The sequence below is a fragment of the Pteropus medius genome, unplaced genomic scaffold, assembly GCF_902729225.1.
Source record: "Pteropus medius unplaced genomic scaffold, Ma_sr-lr_union100, whole genome shotgun sequence".
In the NCBI taxonomy this organism is placed as follows: domain Eukaryota; kingdom Metazoa; phylum Chordata; class Mammalia; order Chiroptera; family Pteropodidae; genus Pteropus; species Pteropus medius.
This window is the reverse complement of record NW_024350927.1, coordinates 2,052,686-2,079,709: the sequence shown is the minus strand read 5'-3', so window position 1 is coordinate 2,079,709 and position 27,024 is coordinate 2,052,686. Positions and strand designations below refer to the sequence as shown.

The 27,024-nt window shown below is 57.1% G+C and overlaps 1 protein-coding gene across 1 annotated transcript; it reads right to left on the bottom strand.

Moving 5' to 3' along the window:
• Positions 1 to 27,024, bottom strand: EPHA2 (EPH receptor A2). The gene is made up of 17 exons (XM_039842117.1): positions 26,814 to 27,024; positions 22,244 to 22,311; positions 19,754 to 20,423; positions 11,591 to 11,746; positions 11,152 to 11,484; positions 10,528 to 10,643; positions 9,907 to 10,060; positions 9,310 to 9,409; positions 8,760 to 8,815; positions 8,443 to 8,568; positions 8,161 to 8,346; positions 7,908 to 7,969; positions 7,597 to 7,806; positions 7,248 to 7,397; positions 6,300 to 6,493; positions 5,534 to 5,689; positions 1 to 936 (listed from the first exon to the last, which is right to left on the bottom strand). The coding sequence occupies exons 1-17, from the start codon at positions 26,893 to 26,895 to the stop codon at positions 831 to 833; spliced, it is 2,925 nt and encodes a 974-aa protein (XP_039698051.1). The 5' UTR covers positions 26,896 to 27,024; the 3' UTR covers positions 1 to 830.

The following is a 27,024-nucleotide window of genomic DNA, read 5'->3' as shown; positions in this document are numbered from 1 at the left end:
AACCATCTGCAACTTTATTTAAGAGCAGAAATAAGTCATTTCCTAACAATAAATATAAAAAAAATAATAATAAATTAAGGTTCAAAAAAAATAGCCAACAAAACAAAACCGTTAACACTGACGGAATAATGAATATTGTCTAGAGGAGGGAGAGATGGGAGCACCGGCCCCCCAGGCTGGGAATGTATGACACAGGCCGCCCTCTGCCCTGAGCCCTGCTGGGCCCCTGCCACACACACATTCTCTCCACAAAGTACAAAATATATATTTTTAAAAAAACCTCAACACAACCAAGCATCCTGTGAGGGCTCTGGGGAAGCAAGGGTTTGGCCCACTGAGGCTGAGGACAGGGCCTGGGGGGTCAAGGCACTAAAGGGTCGGGGTCGGGGGAACCACTTTGGGTCTCTCCAGCTGAATTTGCTGTCTGTCTTCTTCTTGTGAGTGAGCAGGGCTTGAGGTACCCTGTTCCCGTGGCCCTGGGGTAACCCCCTGACCTCCCATAAGAGCGAAAGGGAGGCCAGCTTGGAAATCCCGCCTGTATATCCAAAGGCCTTGGTGGGGCCTCTGCCCCAGGTGATGCTGGGAACACGATGACACCTGCTAAGTGCTTAGCTGGCTGTCCTTCGTAGGCACAGAGGCCCCCGCCCCCCAGCCCAGGGTCCCTGAGTATCTCAGTTCAGGCCAAGGCGTCATCCAAGACTCCCCAAGCAGAGGCCTCAGGCTGGCATCAATACGGAATAATTAAAAATAAATAAGGTCCCTGGTGACCAGGCGCAGAGTTGGCAGGCAGGCCACTCCGTGTTTTTCAAGTATTCTTGGCCAAGCGGGGCTCAGATGGGGATCCCCACTGTGTTCACCTGGTCCTTGAGTCCCAGCAGGCTATAGGCGATGCGCTTCTGGTGGCCAGGCAGCCGCACCCCTATCCTCTTGATGTCACTGTGGGTGGGAGGGAGACAGGGAGAGTTAGAGGCTGGCATGGGAGAGGTGGGCAACTGTGGGAGGCGAAGGTGGGGGGGGAGAGAGAACTGGGAGCGGGCCTTGGGGACCTGGGGAGGCAAGAGAGCTCTAGGTAGAGGCCTGATAGGAGGATCCACGCCCTGCAAGCTTGCTAACTTTGCCAAAGAAAATGAAAGAAGCACCGACTCTGTGAGCAGCAACCCCGCCCCCCAGATCGCATCTGCGGGACTTTCTGGGAAGTGAGCTCTCTCTCCACTCTCACTTTGCAGCCTGGAAAACTGAGGCTCAGAGAGAGGTAAAATGACTTGACCAAAGTCACGCAGCCAGGAGGTAGGAGAGCTGGGAATCAAACCGGTTGTGAACACTGCATTCTCTCCCTTACCTCGGGGTCTGTCCCTAATGACCCTTATGCAGCACTGATGCCATTAGCAAGGGCAGGGACCCTCCCTGTAAGAGTGTTGCTCAAAGCCCTTCATCCAAGGCCTCTTCCCAGTCATCACCTTATTTCACCCCTACCCCCTCCAAGTTTCCACTGCTGCTGACTGAGGAAAGATGCGGGAAATACTCGCTGAGGGACCATTGAGGGTCGAAGCTCAGTGAAGTCCATCTGAGGGTGGGAGCTGAGGAGCTGAGGGACCATCGAGGGTCATAGCTCTACTGGTCTCTAATGGGAGGCGCTTGCAAGTCACCTGAGGCAGGTGCTTTCTCTTTAAGAACCTCAATTTTCTCACCTGTAAAATGGGATAATAGTGCCCAACTGAAGGGTGGGAGACCACGGAAACGGGAGGCAGCGGGGGAAGGCAGCATCAGGACTAGAACGATGTGCCCAGGAGCCCACGGCCCCTTTGCCCCCCTTTCCATGCCTCTCCATCCCCTTGTAAAACCACTTACTGCTCCCGGAGCCCTGGAGCATGACGGTTATTGCTCACTCTGGGAGTTTTCTCCTCCTTCGTCCTCACCCACCAGCCCAAACCCATGAAAACACTCAGGTTTTTATGGGCCGTCTCCTGGCTGTAAATGGAGCTAATTATATGGTGCAAGCTCCTATTTGCAATTCCGGAGACATGACTTTCCCACAGGCTCTGGGAGCCCTCGGAGAAGTGCTGAGCAGGGAGGGCAGACCCAGGTGGGTGGGGAGGGTGGCTCAGAGACCTCCAGGAGGGGCTGGTGGCTCCCACTGCAGCAGAAAGGCCAGGAGGCAGACATCTGGGAGACCTTCCTCACCATCCGCTACGGCACCATTTCTAACCTATCCATTCGGGGGGTTGGAAAAGCAGAGCTTTCCCCACTGCCGTCAGTCACAGTGTGGCTCCCAGGGAAGGCGACGCTTACTGAGAAGACAGGATCCTGGGCCCACCTCCAAACTCCCCGACCTTGAAATTCTGAAGGTGGGAGGAGTCCGCATTTTATCAGGTTTAAGAACCAGTGGGTTATGTGAGCTATAGGAGGGCAGTGGCTGAGACCTGGTCCCCTGGGCCCATCCCGTCACCTCCTCCCCTCCTGGGGTCAAGGATAGGCCTGGTACACAGCACGTCCTCAAAGAGTGTCTGCTGAATGAATGAATGATGAATGAATACTTCAGTAGGCACTGAGCCATTGCCCAAGCCGCCTCTGGGCCATCTCCGAGACCAGTGAAGTTCATCTGACAGGGTGGGAGCTGAGGTAGAAAGGAGGAAAAAGCCCTCGGGAAAGGAGGAAAAAGCCCTCGGCTGGGAGGCAGGAAGCTGAATTCTAGTCCCGGACTCCACCGAAGCCCTGGGAAGGTCCTGTCCTGTCTCGGGGCCTTAGCTGCTTTAGATGTAAAATGGGAGGCTTTGTTTAGATGCTGCTGAGCTGCCTGCCCAGGCCTATTCTCTTTCACCATGAAGCCCCCCAAACCCTCCCTGCCTCATTTCCTAACCGAGACACACCAGCCCCAGAGCAGTCTCGCCCATCAGCTCCCATCACAGAGGTGAGGAGATGCATGGCCAAGGCCACTTGTTTCCCAAGTGCTCGCAAACTTTTCCCTGGCCCTGGGAAATTCAAAGGCCATACCTCCCCAGGGGGTACCTACTGTGTGCTGCCCTGGGAACAAGGAAAGGGAAGTGAGAAATGGCCTCACATGTCTGATCATTCATTCAGTCAGCAAACCTTCCATCTGCGCCAAGCCTGGGCTGAGGAGACCGTCAGACTCGTCAACCTGTGTCCCTTGCCCCCTCCTAGGACGCTGTATGCCGCAGCCTCAGACGCTGGATATAGGGCATTTTGTTGGGCTGAACATTTTTCTGGGGTGAAACGTCCACCATTTTCGTTAGCTCGTCAAAACCATTTAGAACCTCTAGTCTAGCTAGAAACCCAGTGACTCTAAAATGACAATGTAGTGAACGCTCAAGCTAGGACCAGGTGGCCACTGTGGGACCATAGGGGAACGTGCAGCCAGCCCCTTGCGGGGGGGCTCAAGGAAGCAGGGAGGCCAAGTTTGGAGGAGAGGACCTTGAGGCCTGAACCCCAACACCATCCCGAAAGGGCTAAATTCTCCCAAGACCAGCCCAGAGCTCCCACTGGGATCCACGGCATGTGCAGACACCGCCCTCCGGCTGAAAAAGTGCTTTGAGATCCCCATTTATCTCATTCATTTGAAATAAAGAAGGAGGCCAGGGTAGTGTGAGTCACACTGGCTCTGGCCCTGAGCACCAACAGGTTGGTGGGAGGAGGAGGGAGTGGGGAAGGACTTCCTGCCTTTATCCAGGGCTTTTCAAAACACAACACACACGCACACACACACACAACCTCCATCAATCCAAGACAGCCCCGTCCTTGCTCGTGGGAAAGGAATTGGCCGAGGAGCACCCCGGGCTATTTCGGGAAGGCTTTGAGAACATGTGTTTCCTGTAAGCGCTTCTCCTTGCCCTCAGCTCTGCTTAGCAAGAAGAGAAGCTACTGTCCTCAGTGGGAGCCCTTGGAGGGGCAAAGGGGTTCCAGGTTTCCAGGGAAAAGAAGGGAGCCCAGGAACCCTGGCGTTTGCCCACAGGCCACGGGCAGAAAGCGAGGGAATAGAGGATGGAGCCCTTGCTGTGTACCAGGCATGTTATCTGTTCTGTACCCTTTGAGATCCGCAGTGGGGAACTGGAAACCAAGACTCAAAGATGGAACTTAATCTGACCAAGGCCACCTGCTAGGAAGTGGCAAATGTGGGACTTAAACCCAGGTGTAGCTGCAGAGCCCAAGCTCGGACCTGCAGCTGGCTGGCAACCAAAGATATCCCGGGACCCGTCTGCCCTCTCCGCATCTCCACACCTCCCTCTGGTCAGCTCTGTCCCCGCCTGACTCCCATCTCAGCTGTCCCCTGGGACGGGCCATGGCCTGATCTGAGAGGCCTTGATTAGTAGGTTGGAAGCCCAGCTGAGCAGTTGTCAGAGGCCCCGGAGAATGTTCATGAACAGGCCCAAATCCCAGAACTTCTGTGACCCCGAACCGTCGGAGGCCAGGGTCATCCCTTCTACGTGGTTCCCAAAACCTCCCAAGCCCGGGGTCCATTCCCACCATGACCTTGGACCCTGTACAAGTGAAGCTATTGGGATGTAATGCTATTTTTAGAGGCACAAAAGGCTAAGAGGATAATGTTTTCTCCCTGGGGTGGGAGGAGGTGTCTGTGCCAAAGCCATGTCGGGAAAGGTCCTTGATGCTGGAGCTGGGAGGAAAGAAGAGCTCCCGAAGGCCGGCCTGGCAGACGCCAGACCCCAGGGCTGGGCAAGGGGTAACTGGTACTTCTCGCCAGGCTGGACCTCGGGGCTGACAGTCAGCTATGGAGGGAGAGGTGCCCAGGAGGGTTCGGCCCAGGGCCCTCTCTCCTGGGCATCAGCCAGGATGTCCAAAGGCACTGGCCATTTCTTCTCGGCATCCTGGAAGGAATGCTGCCCCTAAGTGGCTGTGTAGCCTCAGGCAAGCTACGTAATCTCTCAGCCTCAGTTTCCGTACTCGTAAAATAAGGAAGAAAATAACAACATCTATTCAAAAGGCAAACAGGGACCTCAATTGGCGATAGTTGTGAATGGAAGCCTTTCTTTTCCCAGATTCTTGGCGATGAACTGTATGGCCTGAAGTGGGCCACGTAACCTCTCTCAGCCTCAGTTTCTCCACTAATGACCTACATGGTCCCTGAGCTCTGGACCCTGACTGACCGGGGCTGGAATCCTACTCTGCCCCTAGTGGCTGCAGAACCCTGGGACGGTCACTGCCCTTCTCTGCACCCACTTCTCACCTGTCCAGGGAGAAGGCTGACAGGACGCACCTGCCCAGTTATCATGAGGTCTGATGCAAAATGCTCACGCACAGAGCCTGCACACCGTCAACCCTTGATAAACGCTACTGTTATTATGAGTTACCATTACTTCCCCACTCTGGAAAAAACATGCCAAAAAGGAGGCAGCCAGGCAGAATTGCTGGCTGCTGGCCTGGTTCTGCTCTTCCTGTGAAGCCTCTCTCCCCAGAAGAGAAGGAGAGAGAAAGAGAAGAGAGGGAAGGTGGAAAGAAAAGCAGGTGGGTGGTGGAGGTGGGGGGTGGGGCGGGCGGGCGGCATGGGCGCGGCCTGACTCACTCGTTGGTCATCTGCACCACCTTCTCGATGGCAGTGTAGCCGGCCGCCAGGAAGTGCTCTGTGTATTGCTGCATCTTGATGGACTCCAGCCACTCGGACACCGTGCGGAAGGGCACCCCCTCTGAGCCGCTGGTGCTGGGCAGCCGGATGGACACCCTGCAACAGGAACCACCCGCCCGCAGGTGAGGGGCTGCAGCACCCAGCCCTCCCTGAGCCTGAGCCTGAGCCTGAGCCTACGGCTCCCTAACCTGGGCAATTCACCCAAGCCGCCCGTGCCTCAGTTTCCTCATCTGGGCAAGAGGAAAGAAATGTCAGGTAGGTTCAGGGGGACAGCACGGCACGTCGAAAGCACTCAGCGTTTATAGCTCCTGCTGCCCCTCTACCCCTCCTGACCACGCCACCACCAATAACCACAAAACAGCAAAACGTTAAGGGAGAGATTCAGGTTTCTACAGTCACAGTTGCAGCCTGGCCACCTGCTAGCCCTGTCTCAGTTCCTTATCTACAAAAGGGGGGTAATTGTAGGACGCATCTGTAGGTTGTTTAAATGAGTTAAAACATGGAGATGCTGTGCGCGGCGCCTGGCATCCTTACCGTGTGTGCTGATGGCTTCTGTTAGTGTTACCTGAGCCATCCGCTGGCCAGTCTAAGTAAAGCTCGCGTATAACATCTGAGCCCCTCGCCCACTAGCTGCGGCTGGTTACCACACTGAACTGGCTCAGGAGTAAAACTGGGGGCTGCCACGGGTAAAAGGCATGGGACTTACCGGGGATCAAAATCAGCCAGGGTCTTGAGGGAGTCGGGAGCTCGGATGAGCTTGTCGAGGATGCTGACGATGTCGGCGAACTTGGGGCGGCGGGCACGTTCCTGCTGCCAGCACTGCATCATGAGCTGGTAGATGGCCGAGGGGCAGTCCATGGGCGTGGGCAGCCGGAAGCCATCATTGATGGCTTTCATCACCTGGGGAGGGGAGAAAGGGTTGGATGGTCAGGATTGCCTTCACAGCCCGCAAACCCATGCAGGCCCCCTGGGGAGCCCCGGTTCATGGAGGTGGCATAGAGGGGAAGGGAGCCCTAGAAACAGACAGGATAGCCCCCTTTCTTGAGCCCAACACGCAACTTTCAGAGCTGCACACAGGGTAGGCACTAAGGGGCTGTCTCCAGAGCTCCAATGAGAAAGGGTCTCCCAGCCCTGCTCCCTCACAGGGCACCCTAGGTGGCAGCCGCGCTGTGCGCCCTGCAGCCAGCCGCCCTCTAGTCTCCGGACGTCTGTACAACCTGCCCTCTTTGGCTAGAGCATTCGTACCCTCCTTGTCTTCACCTGGCTACCTTACTGTGCTATTTCAGCAGAGACGTGACCTCCTCTGGGATGCCTTCTAGACCTCCAGGCCAGGTGAGGCACCGGGCATGTGTACACACACACACACGCATGCATGCATCCATGGGTGCATGCACCCGTGAATGCACACGCAGACACACACACGCACACACACGCGCACACACACACACACATGCTTCCTTCTCCTCCTACTGGGTCTGGAATCCAGCGCAAGGCCTGGCCCTCAATAAACACTCACTGAACAAACCCATGAATGGCCTGTATCAGAGGAAGATTAGCCCCCAAAACTCTTCTTTGCCCAGCCCTTAGGGTTCCGGGATGAGTTACGGGTTTAAGTTCAGGTCCAGGGCAGGTCTGGCAGGGCGGAGGGGCTTACCTCGTGGTTTGACAGCTCCCAGTAGGGCCGCTCGCCATATGTCATCACTTCCCACATGACGATGCCATAACTCCACACGTCGCTGGCTGAGGTGAACTTGCGGTAGGAAATGGCCTCTGGGGCCGTCCATCGGATGGGGATCTTGCCACCCTGCAGGGGACCCGGGCCCAGTCACCACTGTCCCTTCCAACCAGCCCCAGGACAGATATCACAGTCAGGACCCCTCCTCCGTGTGCCCTACAGGTGTTCTTGCCTTCTGAGGACCACGTCCCCAGTGTGCAGGTTTGAGGACCCCAGAGCAGGGCAAAGGCTCCCCACCCCTTGTGGTGACAGCCGCTCTGGCACTCACACTGGTGGTGTAGGTGGCCTCGGGGTCGTCCTCCAGCACGCGGGACAGGCCGAAGTCGGACACCTTGCAGACCAGGTTGCTGTTGACGAGGATGTTGCGGGCGGCCAGGTCACGGTGGACGTAATTCATGTTGGCCAGGTACTTCATGCCCGACGCGATGCCCCGCAGCATGCCCACCAGCTGCAGCACGCTGAACTCGCCGTCCTTCTCCTGCCAGAGCACAGGCCGCAGCTGCCAGCCGGCCCCAAGCCCACCGGGGTGCCCTAAGCCCACCGCCGCAGCTCCCGGCCCGCCACAGCCCACATCCGTACCCGAAGGAACTTGTCCAGGGCCCCGTTCTCCATGTATTCAGCGATGATCATCATGGGCTTGTCTGCGGGGGGTGGGCACAGGTGTAAGGGGAAGCCGTAGGAGAGGGAAGTGACACGGGAAGGGGCGTGGGCACAGGCACAGGCCCCCTGTGGATAGAGGCCCCCGTTTGGTGGCCCTAGCGGGCGGCCCCTTTCCACCTGTGGGTCAGGCCCCCTGAGGGTCCCCCACCCCACCTCTGGTGACAAGCCTCACATTTGGAGACAACGCCCTCCAGACGGATGATGTTGTGGTGGCTGAACTGGCCCATGATGCTGGCCTCGCTGAGGAAGTCCACCCGTTGCTTCTCTGTGTAGCCAGCCTTCAGCGTCTTGATGGCTACAGGTACCTCCTTCTTCCCCGACGCCTTCAGCGTTCCCTTGTACACCTCCCCAAACTCTCCTGCAGGCAGGCAAGGGGGGAGGGAAACCCCAGTCAGCCCCGGCACCAGGCGCTCCCAACCCGCACCGGGCTACTCAGTAGGTGTGCCAACTTCACCTGCTCCAATCACTTTCTGCCGTGTGACACAAGATGGATGGATCTCGGTGGTGAACTTGAGTACGGCCTGGTTGGGGTCCTCATATGTGTGGGGGTCTACGTATGTCTTCAGGGGCTTCAGTTGTTCTGGAAAGAGAAGGGGCTGGGTCACACACAGCTCAGGGAGAGTTCCTGGGAGGGGTTGCCTTAGAGGAGGTGGCTACATGACCAGGGTGCTTCGGGAAGCCCTGGGAGTGCCCTGACTGCCCCCATCTCCACCACAGAGCGAGGGAGGACGTGACGACAGCAGGGACAGGCACGGAGGGGCTGAAACTCACCCGACTTGGAGAAGTAAACGTCCTCGGAGGACTGGCGGGTCCGCAGGCTCTTCCTCCTGAGAACCCCGTGGAAACCAAACACAGGGAGGTCAGCAGCCTGCTCTGGCCGGGAGCCTCCTGACCCTGCTCTAGTCCTGAGTGGGGGCTCCACGTGCTCAGCGGTCTGCTCAACTGCAGAGGGCACGGGGAAGGCCAGGGCGGGGTGAAGAGGAAGTGAGCAAGCAGGCTCACTCCTTGGGATCTGTGCCCCGTCATGGCCGTAATGAGGGCTTTCCTCATTAGCGCTTCCTGGCACTTCCTGCCTGCACGTCCAAAGGAAGTGTGGACACACAGTTCATAAACAAGAGCAAAATTAATGCCCGTTACATCCCAAGCCCCGTGGTGTGCCAGGAGCTGTGCTGAGCGCTTCATAGCTCATTGCATCTTCATGCCCTCGGGAGGCAGAGAGTAAATCACTATCAGCCCATTTTCCTGACAGGAAACTGAGGTTCCCATCCATCCATGTTTCACCTAAAGCCTTGAGGAGCCCGGAGCATGGACTCCGACGAACCTGCGGTGGATGAAGAAGCCAATTCCCACCAGGACCAGGAGAAAGACGACACCGACAGCCACTCCGCCAATCACCGCCAGGTTGCCGGATCCCTCCGAGGCTGTCAGGGGAGACCAACTGATGACAAGGCAGCCCCCCCACACCCCACATCATGGCCACACCCCAGCCTGTCCCCAAAGCCCACTTTCGGGCCCCAAGACTCATGCCAGGTGCTTTTACTTGTGATGGTTCATGAGGATCTGTACTCCCATCTCATAGACGGTCAGTGAGAGGATCTCCCCAGGAATACAGTAGGCACCCCCAAGTGTGCGGGACTCTTTCCATGATGAATTATTTGAACTGGGTCTGCCAATGCCAGAGCCAATGTCCTTCCTTCTCACATTGCTGCCCTGAACACAAGTCCCTGGTCATCGTCCCCCAGGCCTCAATTTGTCCCCCTCTCCAGGCTTGGGGCCCGACCCACGCAGGGCTGTCCTAGGCCCTGGCAAGGCAGGAGAGGGTGTTTCTAAGTTCTTCGATCCATTCCCTCCTCCCAGGATGTCCTAGCTCCTCTGTTTCAGGGCCCTGGCCTGGCCCACACCCCAGTCCCCAACTCACACAGCGTCTGGAACTCATGCACCTTGCTGCCGGCACCCTGGCCCTCCTGCGTCAGTGCCTGCACCTGGACCAGGTACGTGGTGTCTGGAGCGAGGTCGTCCAGGGTGACAGAGAAGCCCTCAGTGCGGCGCACGTTGTAGCTGTTGGAGTCCCCCTGCGGGTGGCCGGTGGGCGGAGAGGCAGACAATGAGAGCAGGCAGAGGCATCAGCTCAGTCTGCCAGAGGCCACTCCAGCTTAGCGAGGCAGCTTGCCTACGTTAGCAAACTCTGTGTTCTTCTTACAGAAGAGAAAACCGAGAAGTGAAGTGACTCACTCAAGATCGAACGCCAGCAAACGTGTGACTTAGGACTCAAACCCGGGTCTGTCTGATCCCCAAGACCTGGCTTTTTCTCTACACCCAACTATCTGGTCTGGGAAATCCAGAACATTGTGTCTCCTCTCTCACAAATCTCTACTGTGTTGGCCTGACACAGATAACTCTCAAGAAGAGACCAGACCTCAGTTTCCCCATCTGCAGAATGGAGTTCCTCAGATGCCTGTTTTATGTGGAACATCTATGTGACCAGCTGGTCCTCTGCTCACAGCCCAGCCTGAGCCAGCCCTGACCCTCTGTGAGTTACCTTCTTGCGGTAGGTGACCTCATACTTCCACACGCGGCTCTGCTGTGGCGGGGGGATGCTCCAGGACACGCTCAGCGAGGTGGTGCTACGGCCCTCCAGCTTCACCTTGGGGGGTTCTGGGCAGGGCAAGGGGTAGAGGGGGGGTGTGATGAGCCACCTGGGGGTGGGAGGTCAGTACCCCCAGACCCAGTCCTATCCATAGCTCAGGCTCTTTAGACCCCCACTTGAAATTCGTAACTTCCAGCTCCAGAGCACAGAACCCCAAATCCAAGGCCCACCAGGATGGCACGTTAGAGGTGTCCCGAGAGCATTTATGAGAGCATAAATAATAAAAATAACAGCCAACTCTTGCTATATACCTTCTATGGACCAGGCGCTGTTCTAAGAGCCTTACGTATAAAAATTTGTTAAATCCTCTCAATAGCCCTGTTACCCCATTTTACAGGTGAGGAAACTGAGGCTCAGAAAGGTTAGGTAACTTGCCCATAGTGACAGAGCTTGGACGTGACTCCAGGGACTATGCTTTTAACCACTGGTTGCTGCCTCTCTGAACACAGCTCAGGCCTGGGTGGCCTTCCTCCTGGAGTCCCATCTGGATGCCATCCACCACCACTGGGCCCTCACCTGTCTGATTGATGCTGACACTCGCCGTGCGGAAGCTGCGGCTGGCCACCAGGTCTGAGACGCCATTGCGGGCCTCTACGGCAAAGGTGTAGTTCATGTGAGGCTCCAGGTCGCTGACGGTCACGCTGGTGCGGGTCAGCACATCCGGTGGCTCAGAGTAGCGCACGCTGGCCTCGCAGGGCCTGCACTCGCCTGACTCGGGCAGGCACTGTTCGCAGGTGACCCTGTAGACAACGTCCTTGCGGCCCCCATCGTCCTGGGGGGGAGTCCAGCGCAGCTCCACTTTGGCACCCATGCCCACAGCTGTGAGGTAGTTTGGGGCAGAGGGCGGGCCTGCACAGAGGGCAAAGGTAAGAGCTCGGACCCAGGTAGCCCTGGACATGTCAACCAGCACGCTGTGCCCACCTCAGTCGCCCTCCCTCACCCACTGCAGACTCACGTGTGCAGGGCGTCGGCAGCAGGTCCTTTGGCGCCCGGAAGTAGCCTTCCTCACATTCACAGTAGGTGGCCCCCTCAGGGGACGGCAGGGTGTGTGCAGGGCACTCCAAACAGGGGCTCTCGGATGCCTCGGACTTGAAGAATCCAGGAGAGCAGGCTGGAGGACACAGGGACAAACATCAGTCAGTTAAACCAGTTCCTACCCCAAGCAACTTTTCCACTCCCTGGCTGTGGGACCCCAGGCAAGTCACTAAACCTCTATGGACCTGTTTCCTCATTGGTAGAATGTCTTATAATGAGAAAATGCATGGCAAGCACCTAGCTCATGCCAGGCACCCAGGAAATGCCTCATCTGCATGTTCCAAACCTTTGCATTACTACCCACTGGCTCTTGCAAGAAGTACTACACCCTTGAGCCCAGCATTCAAAGTCCAAGTCTCTTTAGCTTCCTAAGAATCTTATCTCACACCTGGCTGAACACTGGACAGAGCAAGCTGTACTTCCTTTAATCTGTGCAGACCAGCCTAATGGGTCCCCACCTGTATTTCAAGCTGACCATGGCAGTAACTGTGTTCTCTTCACTGTTTGTGTTCGGTGACTATCACCATCACCCTGACTGATCACCCAGATGCACCAGTTCAGGATGCCACCCCTGCAGGTGTTCCCCACACCCCAAGACCCGACCGCCTTCCTGTTCCGGGGCTGGGTGACCAGAAAGCAGGAAAGGCCAGGCCCCCAGCATTTTCTCTGGATCTGCTTCCAGGACTGAGTCATTTCCACCACTCACAAGGGCAGCCAGGAAACAGCTCTTCCTCTCCTGGTAGCAGGTCCCATCCTGGCCAGGCTGGCTAGGGACTCAGGCACCTGACTCCAGAGGCTTCTTCCTCCCACTGCTCTATCCTGCCCCTGCCCCAAAACCCTTCCTGGCCCCACAGGCAGGAAGCTGCCCAGACACAGGGCCGGGCTGTCATGGCTTGGGCAGCTGCTGAAATAGCCAGAGGTCACCCTAGAGACCTCTTCCACAACCCTACAATTACTGCCCCCTCCTTCAGCTTAATCTGTGGAGAGGGTCCTGAGACACCTCCAACCTCTGTGCCACATTCATCAAACACTCACCGATCTACTCTGCCCGGCCCTGTGCTAGGCATGGACCCTGATGAGACAAAGCCCGTGAACATGTGACAATATCTACCATAAAGGGTTGGACAAAGAGCTAAAGGGATGGAGACAACCTTAGCCAGAGGTCTGAGGAGTCACAGAGGGATATTTCAGCTGGGGCTTAGAGGCTGAGTAGGAGATCAGCAGGGCAGAAATATTGGGAGGAGTTAGGGGTGAGAAAGAACAAGACAAACACAGAAAGTACGAGTGGCTTTGTGGACACAAATGGTCTGGAGCAGCAGGCAATAAGGCTGAGAGGTCTCCAGCGACCAGACTGAGAAAGGCCTTTAAAGCCAGGCCAAGGAGCCGGGACTCTATCTTGGGGACAGTGAGAGCCATTGAAAGTTTGATGTAAAGAATTATGATCAGATCTACGCTATCAAGAAAAATCATGAACAAAGTTTCCCTCCTGTTCTGTCCCCTGTGTGAGCAGAGGTGAGAGGGGGGACTGGAGTCAGGGGACAGGACTCAAAGGACACCCAGTTCCTCATAGTGCTGGATAATGACTTCCTATTAATGACGGCTGGCAGAGGGGGCCCACAGGCCACCCAGCAGCCTTTCTCACCCCCTTCGCCTGTCCTACCATATCCTGCCACGCCCGAACCTCAGCACAGGCCCCAAAAGAACTTGGACATGTGCTCTAGGGAAGGGGGCTTGTCCAGGATGGGGGATCCTGAGACCTGACCCCTGCTCTGTGCGGACCCTGGAGCCCCAGTTATAAACGGTGACAGCTGATTAAGCAGCTACGGTGTGCAGCTCTGGGCCAAGCACTTGACATTCATTTAGTCCTCACCATAAGCCTGTTATGCTTGGGCACTGTCATCATTCATCCCTCTTTGGAGGTGGGGAAACTGAGGCACAGAGAGGCAAAACCTCTTGTCCAAGGTCAGCAGGCTCCTAAGACATGGAACCAAAACCTGAACCCAGGATGCCTGACTCTGAGCCTCTCTCCTTTCCCACAAGCATCTTAATTTGGAGCAAACAGAAACCAACGTCCTGGAACAAGCCCTAAGAGAAGAGATGGGTCCTGACCCGCTTAACAGCCAGAAAATCCCAAGACTGATTTTGGGCTGGGGGGTGTATGTGTGTGTGGGGGAGGCGGGGGTGGGGGCTCCTAACACGGGTCTTTTCGCTCTGGGCACATGTATGTCCTATGGGAAGAAAAGAATGGAATCAAACTGGGGGTGCTGGTTACGGTGGCCAAAGTGGCCCCCTTCAAGCCCCCAAGGTCCTTCGAGTCTCCTATGGTATTTAAGAAATCCATGTGTATTTTGCATTTCTCTTCATATCTCTTACCATACAAAAATAGCTCTCTCCTCCCCCAAATCTTCAAATAAAAATGAGAAAGCCGGGCCATGTTTATACTGGGATTTCGATTCTCCCAGATGCCCTGACTTGTCTGCTGAGGGGCCTCTCACCTGGGTAAATGCTGGCTCCAGGAGGTCTAGGCCCAGCAGAGTTGGGGTGCTCAGGGGCCTCTAGAATCACAATCGCACCTTCCCAGCTTGGGCTCTCAGGCTGGGGAGGGTCCACAAGTGCCCACAGCTTGGGCTCAGTTCTGCTAAAAGCTTTAGCCACCTGCAAACTCCCACAATAGCCCCACTTCACAACCACGTGGTTGCTCCTCCCAGCCCCCCAGCCCTATGCCAACAGGAGGAAGTGGGCGAAGAGTTGGGTCCCATTCTCTGGCCCCAGAGCCCGGGGGTGGCCCGCCTGCTGCCGGCAGGAAAGAGGGAATTTGGAGAGATTTCCGCTGCGGATGTGCCAGATAATACAGTGAAGAGGCAGCGTCAACAGGGCATGTGCTTGCCTGATGAGAATGTGCTGACCCCTCCTCCAACCACGGGACTCCAAGGGGCTGTCCCCGCCAGAGTGTGCCAGCGCTCAGGGGCCCCACAGTTCATTTATAGGACACCAGCAAGCTCCTGTGTCTACCTGATTTTGCCTGATTGGATTTCCGGACATTCTGGGCAGTCTTGTGTGGGGACAGAGGTCACACACTTGGTGTTCACACACACTCACGCAAAGCCACATATACAAAATACTCACTGTCCCTTAGCCGACCAGCAAACTCCTATGCATCCTTCAATACCCAGCTTATGTATTGTAGAGCTTCTCAACATAGCTCTCCCAGACTGTCCAATTTCTGGCCCCTTTCTGCCCCATTAAAGCATCTATTACTCAATCTTATGTTTACCAGATAGAAATTGAGCACTTCCTATGTGTCTGGCACAATGCTGGGTGCTGGGCTCTGATGGTGCAATAGATTAACACTGTTTCTGCCCCAGGGGAATTCAGAGCCTGGCTTTAGTGCTTCATTTGAAATTATTTCTGCACATATTAGGAGCCTCTATGAGACTGGAAGCTCCTGGAGAGCAGGAATGGAGTCCAATTTATCTGTGTCCCATGGTCCCAGCATAGAGGCTGGCATGCAGTAGGTGCTCAGCTCATGTTTGTGAATTGGATGGATGCATAGATGGATGGATGAGTGTGAGTGAACAGCAAAACACTGTGCACATTTAACATACTCTCTAGGGCCACAAATGTGAGCAGTGTTTCAGTGTCCAGGGAGACCCTTTGGGGTGGCATACCAGGACACCCGCCTGCCTGGCAAAAGAACCTGGTTTGGGCCCAGACCACTCCAAGCAGGGGAATTAGGGCACAGTGGCTGCACTCCAGGCTGCACCCCGGTTTTTCCAGTTCCCGGTGCCCGCCCCTCAGGTGGCAGCGTGGGGTGACTCAGGAACAGACGCCCTTTGGCATGACGCAAATCCAGTCTCTGGCAGAGCCCCTCCCCCCAGGCCCAACTACTAGTCAGGCCAGTGGTGGCGAGGTCAGAGGGTTAAGAGTTCGTGGTGGCAATTCACCTGGGTCACCTCCCCAAGCCCCTACCCAGCTGGTGACCATGCACGTGGCCACCTCAGCCTGAGGATGCAGAGCATGGACTCTGTCCCTTGCTCTTAACAGGCAGCAAATGGCAATCCATGAGTTACTGACCCAGCAAGTGAAGGTAAGAGGTAACGCCCTGTCATCCCCACAAAAGCGGGCGTCCGATGGCCTGGTTGCCGGCAGCACCTTGCCCCTTTCACACAGGCCTGGGGGAATTATCTTGGGGCATATTCTTCCTTCAAGTCACGATAAGCACAGCTACCTCTCCGCCTCCTGCTCCCCCTTCCACCAGCCTTTTATCTTCTGTTTGCTTTCCCTAGCCTCCTTCCTTCCTTTCTTCCTTCCGTTCTGGGGACCCACTCACCTCCGGGGAGAGAGGGAGGGGCCGCCCCAAGGAGCTGCCAACACCTGAATTTGCCCCCAACGTGAGCTACGGGTGGGGCAGACAGGGTATGGAGTAGGGGCCCCGCATGCCCCCACCCCTGCAGTTCAGAGGAAACTCCACAGAATTGAGGCCCGGTGGCACTCCCCAGGGAAGGGACTAGCCCCAAGAGTCAAGAGTACACAGAGCCCCCAGTGTGAGGATCAGCCATGTCCGGACAGAGCGGAGCCCCCTGCCAATAGCCCCCATAACAGTCTAAAAGCCACCTTAACCAGAGCCATCTCCTGCCTCCCCTTCAGCTATGGACCCTAGGTTAGGCTTGGGCCACTCAGGATGCCAGAGCTGGGACCCTGCCCCTTGCCATAAGTAGTGAGGTCACATAGTCAACAGTCTGCCAAAGCCATCCAGGTTCTCAGACTGAGCCACAGCAGAAAGTTACAGGAGGTAGACACTGATCACTGAGGCCCAGAAGGGACTCACCAAGGTCACACAGCTTGTGCGTAGGACAGTGGTAAGTGAGGACAGGGTACTGCCTTCCTCATGCCAGGCCCCAGCTCTTTTTGTCCCTGGTCACTGTTTCCTCTCTCTGGGCCTCAGTTTCCTCACCTGTAAAGGGCCCCTTTGGGTTGTTTATGAAAATGGAAGAAAACCTCGTTTGTGAAATGCTCCCCATGGTGCCTGCAATGGGTGTCCCTAAGAACCAGGGCTGGAGAAGCTGGAGTAGAGAGGGAACATCCCAGAGAGCCAGAGCTCCTAAGGGAGCAGGCCACCTGCCAAAGCTGCTGGCCACCTGCTCACCTGGCCAACAGTCCCCAAGGCCGAGGCGCCAGCCGGGGCCCCGCCAGCTCAGCTGCCGATGCCAGCACAGGAAGCGGAGACGAAAAGGGAGACAAAGCCGCCCCAGGGGAGATGACGGTCAGCCTGAGTGACTCCACTGTCCCCCAGGCAGGGCGGGCGGGCGGGAGGGCTGCAGTGAAGCTGGCTCATTCCTGACATAGCTCACGAGAGCTCTCTGGGCAGTGTGCCCACCTGTCCAACATAGCACCTGGGAGGTGCCTCCCTTCCGTTGTCCATTTAATTCTTTCTCGAGCGCCAAGCTTCCTGGGGAAAGAACCGTGAGGAGGAACGAACTCTGGGAATAACCTAGAGCAGGTGCTGGGCGACCTCAGGGCACCCATACCTCCTCTGTGGGCTCGGTCTGTCATCAATAGAAGCCCCAATGGGAGAATCCGGGTCTACGGCCCCGTGGGAGAATTCGGATCCACAGTTCCATGGCAGGTCAAGTGGGGGGTAGGGGCAGACCCTGCACCTCCCTCTATTTCTCCCTCAACATGCTCGGTAACAGCCCCTCAGTCACCCCACGTCCTGTACCAGGACCCGTTATCCCGGGGCTGCCCTGAAGCAGGTCCCAAGGCCAGGAGCTGAGTCAGGGATTCCAAAGGAACTGGTCATTTCCCGCCCCATTTCCTGCCCCCTCCTCTGGCCTGGAGGTTGCTACGTGGCCCAGATTCAAGTCTTGATACAGCCACATCTCAGCTGTGTGACTCCAGGTAAGTCTCTGAGCCTCTCTGAGCCTTAGTTCCCTGTCTGTTACATGGAGTTGATAACAGTTTCTACCTCGCACAAAGGCGGTGCGAAGTCAGCAAGAGCGTCCGGATAAAGCATTTGCCCAGCTCACACCTGCCCTCAGCACTTGTCTATGGGAGTAACTGTTATTCTCTCCGTCGGCATCAGGGTCAGAGGCTGCTGGGAAAAGTCTGGAGGGATAAAGAGAAGCCGGGCCGGAGGTTCCCAGCCATACAGAGGGCCCCTAAAGCACAAGGAAGGAAATTCAGGTGGAGGGACCCCAAGGAGGAAAAAGCAGGGCAACAGGTGGCTGGCAGTTGAGAGGATCCCACCAGTGAAGTCAAACATTTCACTCTTAGAACCGAGTCCTCCCTACTCCACTCGGAGCCTGCTAGCTCTCCACAAACAAAGCCTGCCAGACCCCTGACCCCCCACCTCCGGGGGAGGGAAGGCTGTCCCAGCTTCCCGCGGAGACCCCTCCCAGCCCCAGCCTACACTTATCTCTGCAGAGCCTGAATCACCAGCCTGTGGAAAGTTTTCAGCTGCCCCTGACCCCCCACCCCGCACCATTCTTGTGTGAGGATGTAATGTGGGAGGAGTTTGCTGACCCACGGGGCTGCCGCAGCCCCCACCTCAGCAGTCATTGTCTGGAACTGGGAGTGTGCACTGCAGGTCACCTAAGAAGGGGACCCCTGGGGAAGGGGGACTCGCTCAGCAAAGGGGAGCTGGAAGGACAAAGGGGCAGAGGTAGGAAGGGCCGGCAGGGAGTCGACACCACAGGAGTACGGTCTACACTGCGGGCGTATGGCCGGACAGGCTCTGAGGGAACACCTCATCCAGGGGTTTGCAGACGGTGTTAAGCAAGGGTCTGAGGATTCGTTTTGGGAGGCAAGTGAGGCCTCTCAGAAAGGGCTTCGAGCTCAGCCTATTTCGTAGGTTGCAGGATCCATGGCTAAAACCCAAGTATAAAGTCAGCTGTTCTACCTGAACTTTGCATTTTATTGACTAGAAACCTGAAGCCAGGGGGGACGAGAGATTTACCCAAGGTCAGTCACCCAGTGGGAATGTGCAACTGCAGGGACTAAACCCCCAATTTCTCAACACCCCACTTATCTCAGCAAAGAAGCTCCCAGAGAAAGCAGATGAGCTGGCCTTCCAAAGGTCGGCCTGCATTCCACAAATGCCCTGCCCCACAGGCGTTTCCAGAAAAAAAAAAAAATCACCCATTGAAAAAAATCCACGTTGCTGTAGAGATTTCCGCTGTCACAGGCCCTGGCCGTGCCAAGCCACAGCCTCCCAACGGGAGTTCGCTAGTGCCCAGGCCCCGTTCCCAGAGAGTGTCTGATTATTTGGCTTCCTCTCTGGGCTCAATTTGTTGTCGGTAGAAGCCCAAATGGGCGATTCTGGGTCTGTGGCCCTGGGGAGGGTCGGACGTGGGGGTTCGGGGGCAGACCCTTTGTCTCCCTTCTTCCTTCTTCCTCAACACAGGCATTTTTCAAAAGCTCCCCAGGTGATTCTCACGTGCATCCCGGGAATGTGGATCCTGGGTCCGATTCGCTCACCTCCATGCACAGAAGAGGAGCGTGAGACCCAGGTTAAGGGACTTGCCTAAGGTGAGCTAACGCACTGAGCTAACAGAAATGGAACTAGCTCCTGGGACTGTACCGAGTGTCCACAGTGCTGGTATATAGTAGATATAAGACATTCTTGTGGGATGAATCAAAAATAACAACTTAAAAGCACTTATGTGTCAGACACTGACCTAAGCACTTTATGAGCATTAAGTCATTTGATTATCCTAACAACTCTGCAAGATGGGCACTATGCTCATCTCCATTTTACAGATGAAGAAACCCAGGCACAGAGAGGTTAAGACACTAGGTTAAAGTCACATGGCTAAATGTAGAGCTGGGATTTGAAGCCAGGCTTTCTTGTCCTAGAGTCCCTGCTCATAACCTCCATACTATGGGGTTTCTCAATTTATTCATTCTCAATGAATGAGTGAATCCGGTCATAAGAAACTAAAGTCCAGGAAGGCCCTGCTAATTCCACGTCAGAGCAGGAACCACCTTACCAAGATCCTACAGCTCCAGAACCAAGACCATGGCCTGGGAACACAGCTTCCACCCCAGCACCCCCTTGCCCCGCCACCCCTGCCCTGTCACTCACCCTGGCAGGCGTCCTCCACCTTCTCATAGCCCGCCTGGCATAGGCACTGACCAATGGGCACCAGCCACTCGCCATCGACTGCACAATGCATGCGGGGCTCTTCACCCCCGGGTGGCACCATCGCGTGGTCTACGCAGGTGCCAGCCACAGTGGCCAGGGAGGGTGCGTCGGAGCCCGCGATGGTCTCGGGGAAGTGGGCCAGACCCTGCACCAGCTTGGGGCACTTCTTGTAGTACACGCGGACAGAGAGCAGTGCCACACAGGCACCGATGTCCTGGAAGGCCAGGTAGAACCCCTTGCGGCTGAGCGGCCCCACGGAGCGCTCCTCCACATTTAGCTTGACTTGGCGGGCCTCGAAGTCACTACTGACTGTGATCTCGTCAGGTGCAATGGTGTCGATTTTGGTGAACTGGCGCTTCTGGAAGTTGGTGCCGTAGTCCAAGTCCGACTCCGCATAGTAGAGGTTGAAGGTCTCCTTGCAAGAACTGGCGCCCCCGGGGAAGCTGTTGCAGTCACGCACGGTGAACTTGAGCTCGATGAAGATGCGCTCGGCCTCGCCGCGGTACACCCAGTTGGTGCGCAGCCAGTTGTCCTGGTCACCAGCCACCACGTTGCACACGGAGTACATGTAGATGGGCATGTCGTCCATGATGTTCTGCATCAGGTCCCACTGCACAGGACCGACAGGACAGTTAGTGTGGGCAGGCCCCGGGGGGAAACTGAGGCCCAGAGGCAAAGCCCGGGGGGCAGAGCTGGGCATCAGAAAGACGATTTTTCAGTTCTTGCTGTCCTTTCTACAGGGAAAGAAACTGGGGCCCAGAGAGGTGCTTCATGTCACCCACACACGCTAGAAGTGCTGAACTGGAACCTGTCCCCCTGCTGTTTCTGACCCCAACGTCCGGGTGCTAACCCTCTATGTCAGACTGTGAGCCGGGGGCAGAGACTGGGAGCTCCGTGTGACCTGAGGCAGATCACTGAAGCTCTCTGAGCCTCGAAGTCCACACCTGTACAACGGGCTCGAGATCCATGTCAAAGAATTGCTGTGAGGATAAATGACAGAATGTCTACAAAACGCCGAGGGCACTGCCTGGCAGGGGGAAGATGAAACCAGCTGTCATACAAGCATCATCGTCATCATTCACTGTGCCTGCGGATATGCAGATGAGTGTGAACGGCAGGGGAAGAGGCTAAGTCTGAAATAATAGATGATCCTCTAGCATTCAGGTTTTGATTTGGGGGCAGATAAATGTATATCCCCCCCGCCCAGAACATAGCTCAGCCTCCTCCACAATTTCCCAGGTTGGGCCAAGTGTCCCCCTCTGGCTCCCACAGTCTCCATGTCCTCTTTGTCACAGCACATGGCACCTACGTGGTGACACCTACACCTGGCTTCCACACTAGATTCTGAGCTCCTTGGGGAAGGGAGTATGTCTTATTCACTTCTGTATCCCCAGGAACCACCTGAAACAGAGCAGGTGCTCAGCAAAGTATTTGTTGAATGAATGAATGAATGAATGAATGAATGCAAGCAGAGGGGCTGAGGAAACGAGCCTGGGCTGCACTGTGTGACACTGGCCAATGCCTCAAATGCCCTTGGGCCTCAGGTTCCTGCTTTGTGTAATGACCAGGTTGGATTAGAAGGTCTGGATTCCCTCCCAGGCAGACATTCCAGGATCCTGGAAATCCGCTAGAGCTATACCCGGGCCTCCTCAGAGCTAAGGTGACCGGGGACAAGCACCTGGCTCACGCGGATCTGGCCAGCAGTGGGAACTGTCTGAAGGAGCCACCTAGAGACACACTTCTCCCTGGCTCAGGGCCCCAGGACAGACTCATTGTAAAGAGGGAGAAAATGAAGCCCAGAGAACAGCAGTTTCTTCCCCAAGACCATACGATAACCATGTACAAAGCCAGGGAAAGGACACGAGTGTCTTGTCTGCCGGTCCTGATCATGGCAGGGCAGGTGGACAAGGGGAGGACACTCGGATGGGGATGAGGCAGAACAAGCCCAGGCCCGAGCAGGAAGGGGAAGCAACAGCTGGGGGAGCAGAGAGAGGGGCCCAGAAGGAGAAAATGGATTCAGTTTCCCAGGGCTGTGGGCACCTGGGAGCCACTGTTCCCTGTTTCTCCCTCATCCCTCACCACCTGGGCTGGGACCTGAAAGACAGGGGGAGCCTTTAACCCCTTCCTTCCCAAGAGGTGGATAGAGGGAACCAGACGGGGTCCTCCTGAGACCATCAGCCCTCTGGGGCATCCAAGGTTCCTGCTCTGCCAGGGCCTTCGGTTGTCTCCCGGCTCTTTCTACCTGTCCGGCCCCTTTGCTACATTCCAATCCCCAGCCCACCTAGCCTGGGATGGCTGACTCTGAGCCTGGTGTGAGAAGTAGGACCCTGAGCTTGAACCGGGGCTGAGCTGTTTGATGCAGGCTGGCCCCGTCCTCGCTGGGTCTCAGTTTCCCCATTCCCATGTCTTCGTCTGACACTGAAGGCTTACCCCTTTGCCATATGGGTGTGTGAGCCAGCCGAGTTCCCCTTTAGCTGCGGCAAAGTCCAATAGTACAACTGGAAGAGACAAGAGAGGAGGCCAGTGAGCTTGGGGATATCTCCACGGGTCAGGCCATGGTGGAAAAGGTGAGAGTCCCCCACGAGAAGCCAGCCCAAGAGACACGGATGGCTTCCTCAGCCCTCAGAGAGAGACCTCACTATATAGGGTCGCCATATCCAAGAGACCTGTCTTTGACAAATAAGAAAACAGAGGCCCAGGGAAGGGATGGGACGCAGTCAAAGCCACGCAGTAAGTTGGGTGAGGTCTAGGTCTCCTGTCTCCCAGGCCATGGCTCCAGCCACACCGCCCCCTTGGTCAGCCCCCAGCTGGGCAGAGCAGGACAGAGCTCAGCCCAGCAGGGGGACAGCAGCTGGGCAGAGAGCTGAGGCAAGCAGGGCTGTTAAGTGACACCACGCCGCCCCGTCTGCTTCCTGGAACAAGGCTTCTCAGCAGCACTTCGCTTACACGTGGGCCTTGGGGACCCTCGCGTCTACTCCTGTCCCATCTTCCCCAGCATGAAATACCCCCAACTCCACCCAGCCACATAGCACACACATACGCTTACACGTATGTACACACGTGTCTCGTGGCACTCCAAGGAGAGAGGGCTGTTAACAGGTGGGAACCGCTCCAGGGAGGGGCGGGGGAACCAGTGGGGGGTGTCTGGAAACCGATCTGCCCACCACAAAAGCCACAGAGCAGGCGGGATAAAGTCATGAACCCACAGGGGCCTCTGGGAGGGGCCCAAAGATACACACAGCTGGCTAGGTCCCCTCCTTGAGAAAGTCGCTCCTGCTGCCCCTGCCCCTCACACCCTGGTCACTGCCCTGCCAGGGGTGCCTGTGGGACCAGGGATGGAAACCCTCAGAGGGGACTTCCAGGCCCAGAGGCACCAGGTGCCAGGACCATGCTGTCCCCAGAGAGGTATCTGGAGCCTGGGGGAGGGACACACTACCTGCAGGCGTCCCTGGATTTAGTCCTGCCCTTGGTCAGTTCCCATCGCTCCAGCCTGGCTCTCTCCCAGGCTCAATGGTGGCAGCCAAGAGCCAAGACCCCGGGTACTGTCCCTCCACCACAGTCCAGGTAGCTGCCAACAGGTGCCAGCCTCCCTGGAGGGCAAGGAGATTGAGGCAACTGAGGCAAGGAACTTAAGCAAGGTCCCCAGATTCAGAGTGTAAGGCTCTAGCGTGGTGGGGGTCAGGGGCCAAGTACTGACTTCTTCTGGACCCTGGAGCCTGAGGACTGACAGTCAGAATCAGCGCCATTTCTCAAGGCCAGGACTTGGAAGAACAACTCCTGGAGTGGAACTCCAAGCAGGCAGGGCCTGAATTGGGGTGGGGGTGTCGAGGGGCCTGAGAAGAGTCTTAGAAAGCCTTTCCTACGGTCAGACTGCCTGGCTTCCCTGAGCTGAAGGCCTGACGGTGAGGCGCTGCCGTCCGACCCACTGACCCAGGCCAGATCTCTCTTGGAAGGGTCCAGCAGCCCAGACAGGGGAAAGGAAATCCGATGTGGCACCAGCTCCAAGGCCGTGGGGTAGGGGAGGGTGGCTGGGGGCTCGGGGGGTAGGGGCAGGGATTTGTTCGTACATGCCCAGGGCTCAGGCTTGGAAAATTCACTAACCTCTCTAGCAAATGGAATGTCCTGGCTTACACAGGAAGGAATCTGGGGTTCCTGGCTCCAGCTGGGTGGGTAGGAGGACAACAGTGAGTGCTCCTCACAGTCCTCCACACGCCCCTCCCAGACGGGTAGGAAGCTGCAGTCCATGCCCAAGGGAGGGGGCTCACGGCTCCCAGGCTCTGAAGGGTTAACCTGACACAAGGGGACCCCCGCCACCCCTGCCAGAGCTCACGCCCGTTCCAGCCCCAGGGCTGGCTCGAGAGGCATCACAGGGCTCAATCGGAGAAGAAAAGAAGCCTTCACAGAGGAAGGGGCCCCCTCCCAGGGAAATTCCCTAGAACCGATCACCAGGAACAGGAGCCCAGCCCTGTCCCTCCACCCTGATGCCAGTGTGGCTCTCTCCCCTGTGCTCCCAGGGACTGAGGCGCCTGCTTCCCTGGAAGGGGTGGGGGCTTGGGAGCCCTTCAGCTGCCTCCAAAGGCTTCACTGAGAGGCCCAGGCTAGGCAGGGCTCACCGGGGAGTCCCCTACCCCTCACCCCACCCCCAAAGCTTCCTTCTCTGCCCTAAGTTCCATCGTTGATGTCACCCTTTCAGGTTCATATTGTTTTACTCAAATGCGACACTACCACCTACTTTCCTAGTGTCACCTCCCTGTCCCCATCCTTCTTTAACCAAGACTGGCTAAAGGGGAAGGCAAGAGACTCTGGGGGTGGGGGGGGACGGGAAGGAATGAAGGGAAAAGGCAAACTGGGCTCTTACAGAATCAAGAAGCCAAGGACTTCCCAGGCCTCCTGAGCACACTCCAGGCCTTTCCACCACCCAACTCAAGCCAGCACTCCCTGCGCCCCTACCCAGCTAGTCCCAAAACCACAAGGCAAGGGGCCCTGGGCTCTGGCAGCCCAGGAAGCCAGATGCTCAGATCTGACCCTTGCTATGTAGAGGGCTCTGGCTGGTGAGGGCTTGGGCCTCTCTCAGTTTCTCCTTCTGTAAAAAGAGGACAGATTCAGTGTCCATTGGGAATCTAACAGACTCCCTCCAAGTCTCCAAATACGGCCTCGCTCCTCTACCCACAGCGAAGGGGAGAGAAGCGAGAAGGAAAGGGAGCCTGGATCAAGGGTGGGAGGCGCATGAGTGTTCACCTCTCTGCCCCCTGCTCACCGATCTGCCCTTAGGCAGCTCAACCACATCCAGCCTGAATCCCAGAGAACATAACAAACCAGCAGCTGCCAGCTGGGCCATCACTGCCCCCTCCCAAAAGCCACAGCTCCCTAGGCAATCGTTCACAGGGACTCTTGGAGCCTAAGCCAAACTATTCCTCCATCCTAGGACTCTGCGATGCGCATTTCCTCCCCCATCCTGTGGAAGTGGGGGGCAAGTAATCTAGGATGGGGAGGGCTCAGTTTGGGGGCACAGGGACAAGACAGCTCCTGGTATCCAGGCCAGGGGCTGGGGCTACAGCATAACAATCACCCAAGAGAGTAAATCTCCCCTAAGCACCCACCTTCCCACCCAGGGCAACTTTTGAGAAAGGCCTGTAGCCATTCCAGCCGTCTCTTCCCTTCGCTCCAACCACAGCTCCCCAGGAAGGGGAAGGACCAAAAGCTGAGTGGTGGGAGGTACTGAGGATCCCAGAAATCCCTACCACTCACTCCCGCAATTTGGGAACAGGAGCCCTGACTGATCCAGGGACTGGGACAGGATGCGGCCCCTTACCACTACCCCCAAAAGCTCCAGCTCTGGCCTCTTTTCCACCCAACTTGGAAGAGCAAAAACCTCGTTTTGGGAGGTGGAAAAAGAATGCAAGGCTCAAGGAAACTTCTCACCGGGCCAGGGTTTCCTCCGCGTTTCCCCCTGGTGGAGCCTGCGGAAGCCTCGCTCGGCCCAGGCCAGCCGGGAAAACTTGTCCTATCGGAAACTGAAGCCGGCCTCCGCTGGGTGGACAGGAAGGTCCTCTGCCTCTGCCACCGGCAGAAGCCCCCATGCTATCTGCGACCCTAGCTGAGGGGCAACGCCCCCATCCACAAACCTACCAGCCCAGGGCAAAGTCTGCGGGCCCCTCACCCAGCCCAACTCGGGGAGAGCCAGAGCGGGGGTGGGTGATTCAGTCCCCGCCCCCGCGTGCCCGGACTCCCTGGTGGCCCTGAGGTGATGGCTCCACACCTCGAGAGGCTGCGGCCCCACCTGCCGCATTTCCTCGTTCTGAGTCACTCCTTGCTCAGAACTCTTGATTTTGGGACTTCCTGTCCGCACCCGCGGCCGCGAACCTGTCCCCCGAACCTGTGAGTGCGGGGTGGGAAGGACCGAAGGCTACGGGTGGGCAAACTGGCCCGAAACGACCCCATGCTCTCCTCCCAGGCTAGAGGCAAAAGGGGCGTGGAGAAAATCTCAGGGCGCAGGGACTTCTGCAGCCGGTTCCCCTCCAGCCGAAGAGCCCCCTCCCCAAAATGAGGATCCACAGAAATGCCTTCTCCGCAAAATCAAGGCAAGCGGCTTAATGAATTCAGGTCACCAAGAAGCTGAGTCCGCGCGCGGAAAGCCCCTAGACACCCCAGTCTCCAAGGGACCCCCGCACCCCCGTCGGGACGCGTTCCCGAAGCTGCTGCTGGGGCTGCAACCGCGTGGCCGGCGTCGCTTCCCCTTCTAGGTGGTCCCCGAGCCCCGCGCTCCTGGGCCGCCACCCTTAGTCCCTGCAGCCCCTACATCACTAGGTGGGGTTCCCAGTTTAGTCCCGATCGCAACCCGGTTGCCCTCCCCACCGCGGCACGCCGGGACTGGGCGGCGCCAGGTCGGTTCCCAAAGTTGCGCGCGTTAAGGCACGCCGAGCTCCGGGAGGCTCGGAGGTCCGGTAGTCAGGCCGCCCGGGCTGAGTGGGGCCGGGGCGGCCGCCGCGCGCACACCCACCTTCCTTGCCCTGAGCCGCAGCAGCGCCCAGAAGCCAGCCCCAAAGGAGGGCGAGGTAGGCGCGGGGCGCACGACGCTCCATGCCGCGCTCCTAGCTCTCCGCCGTGTCCCGCTCCAGCACGCCCGCACGCCGGCCTACGTGTCCGGCTCTCGCCCGCTGACCGCGCGCAACTTCTACACCTCTTGCCCCGAGTCTTTAATGGAAGTTGGG

What these genes read in the sequence shown, in the direction of transcription:
- EPHA2 (XM_039842117.1), bottom strand. Translation starts at nt 26,895, where the DNA reads ATGGAGCGTCGTGCGCCCCGCGCCTACCTCGCCCTCCTTTGGGGCTGG. An exon ending in TGCGGCTCAGGGCAAGGAAG is followed by an intron (nt 22,312 to 26,813) that starts GTGGGTGTGCGC and finishes TGTCTCTTCCAG; the next exon opens with TTGTACTATTGGACTTTGCC. An exon ending in CACACCCATATGGCAAAGGG is followed by an intron (nt 20,424 to 22,243) that starts GTAAGCCTTCAG and finishes GGTCCTGTGCAG; the next exon opens with TGGGACCTGATGCAGAACAT.